The 13,859-nt window shown below is 52.5% G+C and overlaps 1 protein-coding gene across 1 annotated transcript; it reads left to right on the top strand.

The window, feature by feature from the left end:
* Positions 1–684: 684 nt before the first annotated feature.
* Positions 685–12,285, top strand: CACNG1 (calcium voltage-gated channel auxiliary subunit gamma 1). Its single transcript, XM_047708268.1, has 4 exons — positions 685–1,097; positions 10,016–10,090; positions 11,048–11,185; positions 11,519–12,285. Exons 1-4 carry the CDS (start codon positions 863–865, stop codon positions 11,743–11,745), a joined length of 675 nt encoding a protein of 224 aa, XP_047564224.1. The 5' UTR covers positions 685–862; the 3' UTR covers positions 11,746–12,285.
* The last annotated feature ends 1,574 nt before the right edge of the window (positions 12,286–13,859 follow it).

The following is a 13,859-nucleotide window of genomic DNA, read 5'->3' on the forward strand; positions in this document are numbered from 1 at the left end:
CTGGCTCAGTGGGGAGCCTGTTTCTTCCTCTCCTTTTGCCCCAGCCTGCTCCACTGTGCACTCCTTTTCTCTCTCTCGCAAAAAGTAAATAAAATCTTTAAAAAAAAAAAAAAAAAAAGCAGGCAAGAAAGAAAAGGAAAGAGCATTCCCACACTGGGCACGGTGCTGGGTAATGCCAGGTCCAGGAACCACCAGAAATCTTCCTGCAGTCTGGGGACCTACTAGGGCTCCAGACATTCTGGTAGGGGATCCCCAAGATGTCCTTCGGCAGGCTCCTGAGTCCCCCAAGCCTCCAGGACAAAGACCCACTCACACCCGCCCCCACTGGTGACTGGCCTGTCCAGTGTGATCGCCCACCAGACTGTGGCACCAGTGAACCCCAGGGTCCCCTGCCCCCACCCAGCAGGGCCGCCTCCTCCTGGAGCCCAAAGCAAGCAGATCCCCACACACCTAGTGTCCCTGTGGCCTACCCCTCACTGCCTCCAACTCAGGTGTCCTGGGCTGCCGACTGTGGAGGTCTCAAGTCACTATCTAGAGCCTTCTCTCCTGGCCCCTCCAGGTATTTTAGGTCCCAAGAGGGAAAGAAAGCCCTGAAACCTGAGGACAAGCTATCCTTGGTGACATGCCTGAGGTGCGCATTAATAGAAGCCTCGCTCAGGCCCCTGACACGTCTGGGCAGCTGCTCGGCCCCGTCTGGTGTCCCTCAGCCCCGAGGCCAGCCCCTCTGGCTCAGCCGGATGCACTAAACTTAGCTTCTACCCCTGACTCAGTCTTCGCTGCCACCTCCCCAGCCCGGCTGCCACCTGCCCAGGAGACACTGCCACCAGACCGTGCCCAGGGCACCCACTCCTCCACCACTGCAATGTCCCAGACCAAAGCGCTGAAGGTCCGCGCCACCCTCTTCTGCATCCTGGTGGGCATCGTGCTGGCCATGGTGGCCGTGGTGACCGACCACTGGGCCGTGCTGAGCCCCGAGGTGAAACACCACAATGCCACCTGCGAGGCGGCCCACTTCGGCCTCTGGCGGATTTGCACCAAGCGTATTGTCATGACTGACAGCACCGACAAGACCTGCGGACCCATCACCCTGCCTGGGGGTAACGTACCCACTCTCTGATCCCGTCCCCGCCCGGCCCTTCCTCACCACCCCCACCCTGGGAAAGCTGCCAGTGGGAGAGAGGGCAGGTCCCCCTGCCTCGGGACAGCAACACCACCCAGCCCTCTGTGCCCGGGGAGGAGGATCGGAACTGTGTGTGTTGTACTGGGGGCCAGAGCTGGTCTGTAAACTGAGGCCGTTGGCCTCGAGCCCTTTCTGTACCGTGGAGGCCTCCGGCTTTCCGCCCCGAGCACAGGGCTGTGCAGGTGGGACCAGAGGCTCAGGAAAGACTCCGTGGCTCTGCCAGACGAGAGGCTTCTGGCCCCCGTGGGGGCCTCTCGTCCGCTCTCTCCCTGCACGGACAGGCTAAGTGGCCGGAGGGACCTGGGGCGGGCTCGTGCGTTCCGCAGCCCCCAGGCTGGATCGGCCACAAAGTGCATACGGTGGGGCGCACAGTGGAAACGTGGGGCTCCCCGGGATTGTTCTTGAGAGTTTCAGGATGGCCACGGTGAAGGCTGCAGCCAGGTGGGGGCTCTCGCCTGACTGCAGAGGCCACACCTCTGTAGCAGGACCTGCTCCTAAACCTGCTTTTTGTCCGAACCATCATTCCAGTGCATTCTCTGAGCTCAGACCCCTTCGGGGCTGGGAAGCATAGCTGCTGCTCAATTTTAAGTGTGTTCTTCAATTCCTGTCCCACCCACCATGGGACTGAACGACACGTCAAAGGTGGGCTCCTTGTCAGGAACACCTGGTGTGAGGGTGACCAGACAATTCTGCAAATGGGGAGCCCCCCACGTTCATAGCAGACAGAGCCTGTGCTGTGGAAAGAGCCCTGCGTGGAGAATCGGAGGTCTGGGCTCCGTCACGCATTGCCCACGGCCCCCCAGTGACTCCAGGGTCAACAAAGCCCATTGCGGCCTCTGCTGCCTCCTGTAAAACACAGGGCTTGGGCTCAGCGACATCAAGTCCCTTCCAGGGCTCCCAGATGTCACTGTAAGGCGGCAGTGGACCAGCCTAAGTACCGGGACCCACCTGATTTTCAGAATCATTCCCCCTGAGATCAGACTGGGTGTTCCTTGAAGTCTGCCTTCCGAGGAAGTCAGAGCTAAGTCCCCGGAGATCTCGCAGTCTGTGTGTGGGACAAAGGAGCCCAAACCCCATTCCTCCACTTGTCTTTTTCCTCCTCCTTTCCCTCTTGCTGGCTCTAGAAAACTCCAGGCTTGCTCATTTCCCCCTAAGATACGCAGAAGCCTCGTAAATACCCAGCTGTCTTAGAAACACCGAGTCCCGGGGCCGAGAGCTTTAACGGACATGGACATGTGCTTGAAGGGTATCCGCATAGCTCCCATGCCCACGCTTTCAGCCGAGGCCGAGCACACTCGTAAACAGACGCATCACTCAGCCAATTCCCATGGGTAGGGTAGGGCAGGGCAGGGCAGGGCAGGGTCTTGCCGGCCCATGCATGGGGAGGCACTGCTCCGGTCCAGTCCACCTGTCCTCAGAAGCACCTGCCTTTTAAAATCTGGAGAGTTTATAGAGCAGATGAGCAGGGAGCCGAGGCAAGCCCGTACAAGGAAGAGACTAACAAGCAAGAGGTTAGCTGCAGAGGACCAGCAGGCATGGTTTGGCCTTGAGCCTGACCGGAGTCCCTCTCTATGCCTTCTTGCCCTGGTCCAGAGTGAATCCTCCCTCCCACACTTGTGAGCCCTGCCCTACCTGCCCCCTCCCCACGACAAGCTTCTGAAGTATGTTCCTCCCTTCTCCCCTCTCCTTTCTCTGCAGATGGACACTTTTTTCCTTCCCCACCCACTTTCCCTGTGCTCTGGGAGATTACTCTCTGCTGGAGGGAGGAAGAGGGTTCATACATGTTCTCTCGATTATTATTCACGGCAGTAATCACCACAAACGCCAATCTAGCACCATCTGCCAAATACTGTTTTCAGTGCCTTCTGTGTTTTAACTTTGAATGACATCAGAAGAAATGGCAGAGTAAGAATCTCCAAAAACCCTCTTCTCCATAAAAACAAGAACTCTGGCAAAACTGGTCAGAAAATACTCTTTCAGAACGCTGGAAATTAACCAGTCTTGCAGTAATCCAGCGAGTGCTTCTTTGAGAAAAATAGATGAATTTCAGTAAGAACGGGGAGTTCTGTGATACTTAAACTTGCACTATTCCTGCTCCCCACTCCCCAACTCTGGCATAGGCTTGAAAACCAACAGCCTGCAAACACTGAAAGTTTAGCAGCTTGGTAGTCCCCAAAGGGGACAGATGGAGCTGGAGCCCTTTCAAAGCCTCATTCCTGGAGAACTGTCATTATTTGATCTGTCTGGGGGTTCCCTGGAAGTCTCCCCCTTGCAAAGCTGTCTTTATTTGCCCTGACGCTGAGCTCACTCAGTGGAAACAATCTTTTTTACTCAGGGAGCATTTGTCAAAAACAATTAGAAACAATTGTTTAATACTGTTAATTAAACAAATGTTTAATTGTTTAATAGCTGTTTAACATTGCTTCCTGAGGCGTTATACAACAGTTAGGGCAAAGAGGAGGCTAACCAAAAAAGCTAGAGAATGAGATGTCCATAGGTGGCTTTGAGAAGCTCCAACATGTTCCAGAGAATTTAGAAGGCCTTGTGCGTAAGCGTGCTGTATGGTGTACAAGGAAAGGCCTGAGAAGGTCCTAAGCTCTCACCTTGGGCTGATCTTGAGGCTGTGGGCAAGCAGATAGTGCAAGCTAAGGCAGAAATATACGCTGCTGAGTGGAGTGCTTAGCTCTCTGTTTAGCACAGAGCCCCTCAGTAAAGACTGGGAGATGGATTCATTCCAAGCATTTTACAAAATGTGATCTGGTTCCCAAACTACCTGAGCAGAGATTTCAGTGGTCCAGCATGACAAAGGAAACAGACTTTACGAAATTAATTAAGTCGCTCAACAAACAGTAGCAAACTCTAACAAGAACAAGCCCTAGGGAAAGGTGGGACTCTGATTTCCAGAGTGGCTCATCATATTGTTTAAATATTCCAGCTTTAAATTTAAATTTTAAGTTAAAAAAAATCACAAGACATGCAAAGAAGTAAGACAGTATGGCCCATACATAAAGGGGATAAAACCAATCAACAGATCCTTAAGAAAGCCCAGATATTGGACCTACAGACTTTAAATCAGAATACATTCAAAGAACTAAGGAAAAGTCTAAACAACAAAAGATGAGAATGATGTCTCATAATAGAAATTATCAATAAAGAGATAGAAATTACTGTAACAGGATATAATAGCGTGAGTTCAAGCCCCATGTTGCACTCTGCCCTGGGCATGGAGTCACTTAAAAAATACTTTGGGGTGCCTGGGTGGTTGGTTAAGTGTCCAACTCTTGGTTTCAGCTCAGGTCATGTTATCAGGGTCATGAGATCAAGCCCCACATTGGGCTCCACGCTCAACACAGAGTCTGCTTGAGATTCACTCTCCCGCTCCCTCTGTCCCTCCTAATTGTGCGCTCTCTCTCTCTAATAAATAAATAAATCTTTAAAAAAGAACAGACATACACACAAGAAAATAAACAAAAGTACCTAATAGAAATTCTGGAATTGAGAACTATAATAATTGAAATGGAAAATCCACTAGAAGGTTTCAAACACAGATCTGAGCAGGTGCAAAAAAGAATAAGTGAACTTGAAGATCGATCGATTGTGATTAGCTAGTGTGAGGAATAGACAGGAAAAAAGGAAGAAAAATGAACAGAGCCTCAGAGACCTGCGGGATAGTATCAAATGAGCAATATATGCATAATGGTGGTCCCAGAAGGAAGGGCGAGAGAAAGCAGCAGGAAGCAGAAAAGCAGAACAATAACGGCTGAAAAGTTTCAAAATTTCATGAAAAATATTGATCTATAAATCCGTGGCACTTAACACATTCTAGTAGGATAAATCCACACCTAGAGGCATCATGATCAAAACTGTTAAAAGATAAAGACCCAGAATCTTGGAAGCAGCAAGAAATGACTCATCACATACGAGGGATCTTATTAAGGTAGAATTTACAGCTGATGTTTTTCCAGAAACCATGGAGGCCAGAAGGCAGTGGGATGACAAAGAGAAATAAAGATGCACTCAACTAATCCTCACAAAATTCTCTATGAGGCCTGTACTATTATCATCATCCCACCTCACAGATAAACAAAATGAGGCACAGAGAGATTGAGTCATTTGACTGGGGTCACACAATTACCATGGCAGAGCAGCTAGAGTTCATGCCCCTAAAATTCTCCTTCTTGCTCACTACATTAGACTACTTCCCAACAGCCCAGTAAGGAGGCTCACATTCTTCAGGTGGTTCTCATTCTACATGTGCGAAAGCTGAGGCTCAGAGTGGCCTTCCCAAAGCTAACCTTGTCACAAGTTCAACACCCAGGTCTCAAATCCAGAGCCCCTTGTCTCTCCAGCCCACTGCCATACAATACACCCCACGGTACGTAGGAACAAAACTCCTAAAAGCTGCCAATCCAGGCAAACGCTTAGGAGGCCAACTTTTGACATGACATGGTTTGAAAGAAGCTCAACTGGGAGCTGGTTCCATAGAGGAGACTTTCCAAGGTCCCACTGAGCCACAGAACGCTGGAAGCTCTGAGGACATAAATTGTCTCATTTGGTTTTTCCCACCGACCCAAAGAGCTTTAGAAGAACTGTCATGCAAAGATCGACATCTGAGGTTAATTCTAACACCTTCAGAGTAAGAGGAGGGCCTTCCCCCATTGTCAGGAGAGGCTGTCTGTCTGAAAGCCCAAGTGAATCACCCCAGAGGGGATAGCCCCTGCCTTTGGGTTGGGCAGAATGCTGTTTCTCTCAGGCTCTGTCTCTCCAGGCTAAGATAGCAGACTGCCCCAGTACCCCACTTCCCATATGGCCTGTCCTCTCCTCCAGTACCTGGTGCAGGAACTAGAGCCATAGCAAAGAGCATCAAGAATTTCAGGGACTCCCTTTCCCATCCACGTGAGTCCATGCTAGAGACCCAGGCCATAACCAGACGTTCCCCCTCCCCAGTAGAACAGCAATGCTCTGACCTTCTGGGCTTGGGTCTTGGGGATTTCTTCAACCCACTGGACAAAATTTCTCAATCCGAGTGGTAAGGGAAGACAGAGCACAGAGAAACCACTGTCGGGAGCACCAAGAACTACTTTTACAAAAAAGGGTGAAGACAGCCCTGGCATTGATGCAAGTAACAAGTAAGTGAACTATTTTTTTTTTCCAATGCTTAAGTCACTAGTTCCCTTAGTTTTATGTCAACCAACAAGGTATTTTTTTTTTTAAGATATTAAAGTCTGCATCAACCAGCACTGGGTACACTGATACATTCTCAGTGATAACCCAGAAGTACCCCTTAATCACAGAAGTTATCCCAACTATCAGAGGAAATCTGCATTAACTCAAGTTCAGGTTAGAGTCAAACATGCCTTTTGTTGTTGTTGTTTCAAATGGACAGTTAGATATAGTTGTGTGTAATCATTCCCTAACCAGAATGCTTGCTTAGCAAGGACTCTCCAACCACAGCCAAGCTTAATAGATGAATTCACCATATTATTTTTAAAGATTTATTTTTGTTGATTAGAGAGAGAGCAGAGGGGAGGGGCAGAGGGAGAGCGAGAGCCTTAAGCAGACTCCAAGCCCAGTGCAGAGCCGGACATGGCGTTCAGTCTCATGACCCCAAGATCACGACCTGAGCTGAAACCAAGAGCTGGACACTCAACTGAGCCACCCACGTGCCCTGAGTTCACCATATTTTTTAAGGAATAACCCACTTAAATTTTTAGACCACTGAGTCTTATGATGGTGTATGACAGACATTTCTGGAATACCAAAAAATAGAAATACAAACATTAGAGTTTGTTTGGGCCATTTGCAGAGACAAAGGAGGCCGGAGGAACTTCCAGCTTCCTGATTATTAGCCGAGATCATCACCCTGACATTGGTATCTTCGCTGACTTGATCCAAAGCATTTGCTTCTTTGAATGCCCCCAGCGAAGGGGCTATCATCCATGAAGACCAAGCTCAAAGCCCTGAGCTTTATGCAGCTCTGACGGAAGCTCGGGAAAGGCCCGGAAGGACATCAGAAAGGCAGAAGCAGTAAGACTCAGGACCTACACAGTTGTCAGAGAGCCGCCACTGCCCCTTCTCCTCCAAGCCCCTCACCTGTGACTAAGCGGCCCACACTGGGCCCGTCTCTGGTGTCCTTCCTTGTCAAGCTGCTCTCGATGCCCAGCGTACACAGAACCCTGCAGACAAAGGGGCAGAAGCGAGGTCTGCCCACCTCAGCAGGACCCTGCGCAACCTTCAGTGACACAGGCAGATGCCCTGCTTGATTTTTCCTGAATGAGCATCTTGTTGGTGCTGGAAGTGTCTGGAATGGCACCTGGGTCTAACGTGTCCCCCAACCCCTGCTGGGGTCATCAGGGACCATGAAGGGGCTTGTGGTCTTCCATGGGCAGCCATGGGGCCCTCGAGCTGATGTTACCCCCAGGTTCAGGGCAGAAGACGCTGGCCTAGCTCACGTGCTAAGTTCAAGAGAGGGGACAGGGTTGGCCCAACCATTCTCGTGCCCTAAGCTCAGCCCGATCAGAGAGCAGCAGAACCTTCCAGATGCCTGGTGTGGGAATCCCTCCAATTGGGTGTCTCCTATTCCACACAACGTGATATCATGTAATAGGGGAGGAGAGGACGTAGGAGTGTCCCTGGGTCAATGAAGGGGAAAATCTCCCCCAGAAAATCCACAGGAGGCTTCCTCAGACATACAGCATCCCACTATGACCCGAGCTAAGACGGTTTTCATGCACACGGTGGTCTGTCAGGCTGGAGCCTGCCACCGGTCTGGGGTTGGGGGGAGGCTGATAACACAAACACTCCCTCGGTGACAGCGGCCCAGCAGCCCGGAGCTGCCCAATAGCTCCATGCTTTGGTCGGGCTCTGAGGGGCCTTCATCTCACGGCCCTCGGCTCCAAAAGCTTTTAACTCCCGGATTGTGAGTAGTCAGGGAGGCAGCTGACCGTGAAATACACTTGAATCCAGTCAATTCTTTTCAGAGGGTTTTCAATGACAACTGAAATTGGCCCTTAAAGAATGAAACAGAAATGGTCCTTTGTCCAGAGGGAGACACACATGGCGACTTACGACAGAGCACGAGCCATTCTGAAGCAGTGATTTAAAAGAATCTAGAGCTAATAATCTAACGAATAGAAGAGAGTTGCATTATGTTTTAAAATAGCACCGGAAGCTGTGAGAGAGAAAAGAACAGCATTAATCTGACATCACTGCCGGCATTCAGACACCCTAGGTAACTCTGCTCAAAAGGAAAGTGATTTAAATATAGAAGCTCAGAGAGATGGCTGTTTACCTCGCAGAATATTTACTGCTGCTAAATCTGGCTCATCTCCAAGGGTCATTTCCTTCTCCATCATGGGAGGAGAAGCAACCCTGACACTGGGGGAAGGGAGGACTGGGAGGCCATAGGCTTAAGTGGCAATAAGATGACTTAGGTCACATAGAAGAAAGCCTGCAGACCAATGAAAGCTATGATTTGGCAACACCTCTGGTAACTTTCCAAAGGACACTCAACATCAATAATCATCTCAGGATAATTTAAATATAGCCTGAAAGTGAAGAAATGAAAGCACAACCTAGAGGCCATCTAAACGAGGAGTGGAGGTGTTTTCTACTGAGCGTCGTGGACCCACAGGAAGAAGAAATCAATGGAGGGCTTCACACAAATAAAAAGCAACCCAATTTAATTTTTTTTAAAGAAACATAAAATAATATATATTTTTAAGATAACCATTCACCTGCTTCCTAAAAACAGAGTCAAGGATATTAAACTGTACTCCATAAGCAGTATGAATATCCTTTGATGTCAAGTTACAAGAGAAATTAAGGGAGAAAAATGGAAGAGAAATTATGCCTGAAATTGGGTTTAAAACCAGCACGAATCTCTTTGTTCTGAGTCCTTCCTCTGGGCCCCATCAAATCCAGATTTTTGGTACTGCTGTTCACAGATCTTCTATAGCTTTTTTGACACTAATCAGCTAGAACATGCACCTGCCAAGGGAGGTTGTGTCTGACCACAGGTGTCAAGAGTCTGATGAAATGACATAATGGTCGCTCACATTTGGCAATGGAATGGAATTGAATGGAAGTTCCCTTCCCTCCACCCAAATCCATCCGTTGGTCCACTCAGAAAAGCTCTCTGTGGAGCATTTTAAGAGACCTGGGGCAGGGCTTTCCAAACTGGGTGAGCATCAGAATCTTCTGGAAAGCTTTTGAAAAACATCACTTGCTTCACAGTCACACCCAGTGCATCAGGATGGGCCCGGATATCCTTAGGAAAGACAGCCCTAGATGTTGGTGTCATCAGGCTTTCTCAACCTCAGCCCTACTGATAGACTGAGGCCAGTTAATTCTATGCTGTGAGGGGCTGTCCTGAAGTTGCAGGGTGATTAGCAGTCTTCCTGGCCTCTATCTTCTACATGCCAAGTTACCCCTGCGAGTTGTGACTCCAAATGGGTCTCCAGACCTTGCCCAACAAGGCCCAGGTGAGAACCACCATTTGGCTCTTTGTTGCTGGTACTCCCCAAAAAAACGTGTTCCTGAGCCCCAGTTATCCATCTGCCTAATGGGGACTCACTACCCACAGTACTCTGTGCCCTCTCGACTGGGTCAGCCTTTACTTCCTGAAGATCTCCTAGCCTCTTACGAAACCCCCTTATCCTACTGAAATTTTGGTGTAAGGGTGGATAAAGATGTTTGTTTTGGCTCAGATTCGGGGTTTAGGGTGAGGAGGGCCCCTGGCGGGGGGTGATATCACACTCACCCTCTCTTGGTGGAGCCTCTGGCAGGTCTGCAGGCCCTCTGGCTCAACTCACAGGCTGTCTCCCTCCTTCGCAGAGAAAAACTGTTCCTACTTCAGGCATTTTAGCCCAGGCAAGACCTCGGAGATCTTCGAAGTCACTACTCAGAAAGGTGAGTGGGTGGGCGAAAGCAGGGAGGGTCAGGAAGAGAACCTCCGGGACAGACTGCTGAGCCACAAAGTCATTTGGCCCAAAAGCCCTGTCTTCGCTGCTTGCGAGGAAAAGCGGCTGAGCCTGACGCTCTGCGCTCTGGGAGCACAACCCGGGTGGCCCGCCATCCGGAGGGGCCCTGGAAGGTGACGTTTCCTGGAAGGTCCCCGCAGTCGTCTTCCTGCCGGGGCCCGGGGGAGGCCGGAGTGACCGGGAAATGGAACAGGACTCCAGCGGCCGGTGCTGGTCTTCAGGGCGGATCAGAGCCCGCAGGGAGCTGATTCCCTCCGTCGCCTGCCTGTCCCCCGCCCCATGGGGGGAATCCGGGGAGCGGCCCAGGGGTCTCGGAGCGCGTGTGCCGCGGGGGCCTTCTCCGCACCGGCGCGGGCCCTGCACACAGTGTGGGCACGCAGCGCGCACACGCCGGCCCGGAGAGAGCCTCGCGTGCCCGTGCACACACGAGCACGCCCGCTCGGGCAGTCTCTACACAAGCGGCGCGCGCGCACACGCACGCGCACGCACACACACACGATCACACGCAGGGCCCTGCAACAAACCACACCTGCGCGGCTGCTAGGGGTCCCAGGGCAGACCACCCTCCCCCCCCCGAGGCTCCCTGGCTCCCAGGAAGCTTTGTGTTCCAGAAAGGTCTGCGGCCACGTGCCCCCACCCCTCCCGCCGCCTGCTGCCAGGCCTCTGTCCGCCACCGAGGGGGAACATGTAGCTTCGCCACCACCCGCACCCCGGGAGTGGGAAGGGGGTCCTGTTGCCCCCGCTGTGTGACTCTGAGTGAGGGGTTTCGTCGCGGACCCTCAGTGTGCTCCCCAGAGCCATGGGCACAAGGACGCGTGGCACCAGCCGTCCGGCCGCCGAGAGGCCGCCGCTGAGCCGCGGTGCCGCGCCCGCCCCTGTCCCGCAGAGTACAGCATCTCGGCCGCCGCCATCGCCGTCTTCAGCCTGGGCTTCATCATCATGGGGACCACGTGCGCGCTGCTGTCCTTCCGGAAGAAGCGGGATTACCTGCTGAGGCCCGCGTCCATGTTCTACGCCTTCGCAGGTAGCGCGGGGGCCCCGGCCCGGGCGAGGGAGCGCGGCCGCCGGCTCTGCGGCCACCTGGGGGTGGGGAGCCGGCCGGGGCCGCAGCCGCCGCCCCCCCCCCCCCCCCCCCCGGGGACGCCGATCCGGGCCGCCTGTGCGCTCCGCGCGGGAATCGGAGGGTGGGGCGGCGCCGAGAGCCAGGCGGGTCGCCAGCACCGACGGGAAGGATCGAGATGCGGCTCGCGCGCGGGCTGCGCGGCGGACGGGGACCCGGGCGGCTGCGCAGGCTCCGGCCCCGAGCTCCGCCCCGGGCGCTCTCGGCACCGGCCCTGAAGGTCCCGCTCCGCCCCAGGCCTGTGCATCTTCGTGTCGGTGGAGGTGACGCGGCAGTCGGTGAAGCGCATGATCGACAGCGAGCACACCGTGTGGATCGAGTACTACTACTCCTGGTCCTTCGCCTGCGCCTGCTCCGCCTTCGTCCTCCTCTTCCTCGGCGGCCTGGCCCTCCTGCTCCTCTCCTTGCCTCGAATGCCCCAGAACCCCTGGGAGTCGTGCATGGACGCCGAGCCCGAGCACTAGCCCTCCTGGAGCCCCAGCCCCGCCTTGGTGCTTTCCCCTCGGGAAGCCAGAGCCTGGCCCAGAACGTTCTAGAGAGGAGGCGGAGCTTTCCCTGTCCCCCCTCCCACCCACCCCACGACGTCCACTGCTGCTTCTGTCTCTGAGCCCTTCTCTGGGCTGTGACAGGCTCCCCTGGGAATCCAGAAAGTGGACATGATCCACACCTGCCCAGGGTGGGAGGGAGACCGCGGGGCTGGCAGGTGCACAGGTGTCTGGTGAGGACCCACCTTGCCCTGGAGCTGCCCGTGGGCCTCGTTGAGCCAGCTGTCTTTGATAAGCAGGGTCCAGGTGTCCTCCCTGAGCCCTATAGGGACGCCCTGTGCTCATTTGCCCGTCCCGGTGTTGCCTGTGTAAATAGCCAGCCCCTCCCTCCTTCTCTGGGACAAGACACCCTTTCCAGTGAACTGAACGTTCCCTCCTTGGTTTCCAAGACACCTGAGGAGCATTTTTTAACTGGGTATAGTCTGACTATGTTTGAAATAAAAGCTCTTTGAAAACTTACTTTTTCCTTGCACCTTGCATACAAATTGCTTGGTTGGATTCCTGACCTTAGATGGCCCAGGGGCCCCATGACCCTGAAGTGGGAAGAAAAGCATGTCCCCCCCCCCGGCGTTGTTCCCTACTTTTGTAGGGAAGCATGTGGATGATGGGGAGGGGGGGGATGACGGGATAACGGGGTCTTGTTTACCAATAAGACTTAGAGGTTCTGAATTCCAGCTGGGATCGCTGGGCCCTGGGATTTTCTTTGGGAGAAACCAGAGACCATCTGACTAGGCAAGGGTGTTAAAAATAAGGAGGGGTTATTTACAGAGCCCCAGCATGCTAACACAGCACTCCAGCGGCGGCATTACCCGGGTCTGATTTCAGATGCTGGATTTTTGTTGCCATGAACGTCAGGAAGCAGGGCTTAGCAGTTAGACACCTAGGGTCCCCCGGAGTGTCACAATTTACACTTTCTACCTTCCAAACCCCATCCTATTCACCCAACCCTCAGAAATGGTAAGTCAGACACAGATGGCAGAGGGGATCCCCGTGCTCCTTGCCTTGAACATGCACCAGCAGTCCTGGGGAGCCCTCCTTCCTCTACAGCAGGGGTGGCAAACTTGGCCGGCAGGGCCACACCTGGCCTGCCACCAGCTGTGATATAGTCTGCAAACTAAGAAGGGTTTTTACAATTTTAAATGGTTTTTAAAAATCAAAAGAAGAGGGGGCGCCTGGGTGGCTCAGTGGGTTAAGCCTCTGCCTTCGGCTGAGGTCATGATCTCAGGGTCCTGGAATCCAGTCCCATATCGGGCTCTCTTCCCCCTCTCTCTGCCTGCCTCTCTGCCTACTTGTGATCTCTCTGTCAAGTAAATAATATCTTTAAAAAAAAATCAAAAGAATATTTTATGATATTTGGAAAGTACTTCCATTTCATTGGCCGTATAATAAAGTTTTATTGGAACTGTCAAGGAAAAAAATTGCTCAAGGATGCCTGGGAGGCTCTATTGAGCCTCTAGGTTGAGCGTCTAGCTTGGTTTGCCTCAGGTCATGATCCCAGAATCCTGGGATCGAACCCCGCGTCGGGCTCCCTGCTCAGCCGGAAGCCTGTTTCTCCCTGTGCCCCTCTGTCTCTCTCTGTCCCTCTCTGTTTCTCATGAATAAACAAATGAAATCTTCTTTTAAAAAAGAAAAGAAAAAACAAGTCACTCAAGTGGTAAGGGCTTAATCAGTAATAAACTCTTGCAATAGGGAAGAATCCGGTATAAACCGTGACAAGCCGTCTGGCTCACACTACCTGAACCTTTCTGGAAACAGTTTGCTGAACCCTTTTCTGGAGTAACCGTACACTCGTCAGTCAGCTAATTCACCTCTCGCTGTTCCCATCGGTGATGGGAGAGCCAAGAGACCCATTTGTTCTTAGAACAATTTAAAAGGAAGAAGCTAGGAGCGCCTGGGTGGCTCAGTGGGTTAAAGCCTCTGCCTTCAGCTCAGGTCATGATCCCAGGGTCCTTCCATTTCAGTGTCTGTATAATAAAGTTTTATTGGAACTGTCAAGGAAAAAGTCACTCAAGGATGCCTGGGAGGCTCTCTTG

The sequence above is a fragment of the Lutra lutra genome, chromosome 16, assembly GCF_902655055.1.
Source record: "Lutra lutra chromosome 16, mLutLut1.2, whole genome shotgun sequence".
NCBI lineage: Eukaryota > Metazoa > Chordata > Mammalia > Carnivora > Mustelidae > Lutra > Lutra lutra.

Coding starts and splice junctions, on each gene's coding strand:
- CACNG1 (XM_047708268.1), top strand. CDS start 863: ATGTCCCAGACCAAAGCGCTGAAGGTCCGCGCCACCCTCTTCTGCATC. Junction 10,091..11,047: donor CGAAGTCACTACTCAGAAAG/GTGAGTGGGTGG, acceptor CCTGTCCCGCAG/AGTACAGCATCTCGGCCGCC. Junction 11,186..11,518: donor CATGTTCTACGCCTTCGCAG/GTAGCGCGGGGG, acceptor GCTCCGCCCCAG/GCCTGTGCATCTTCGTGTCG.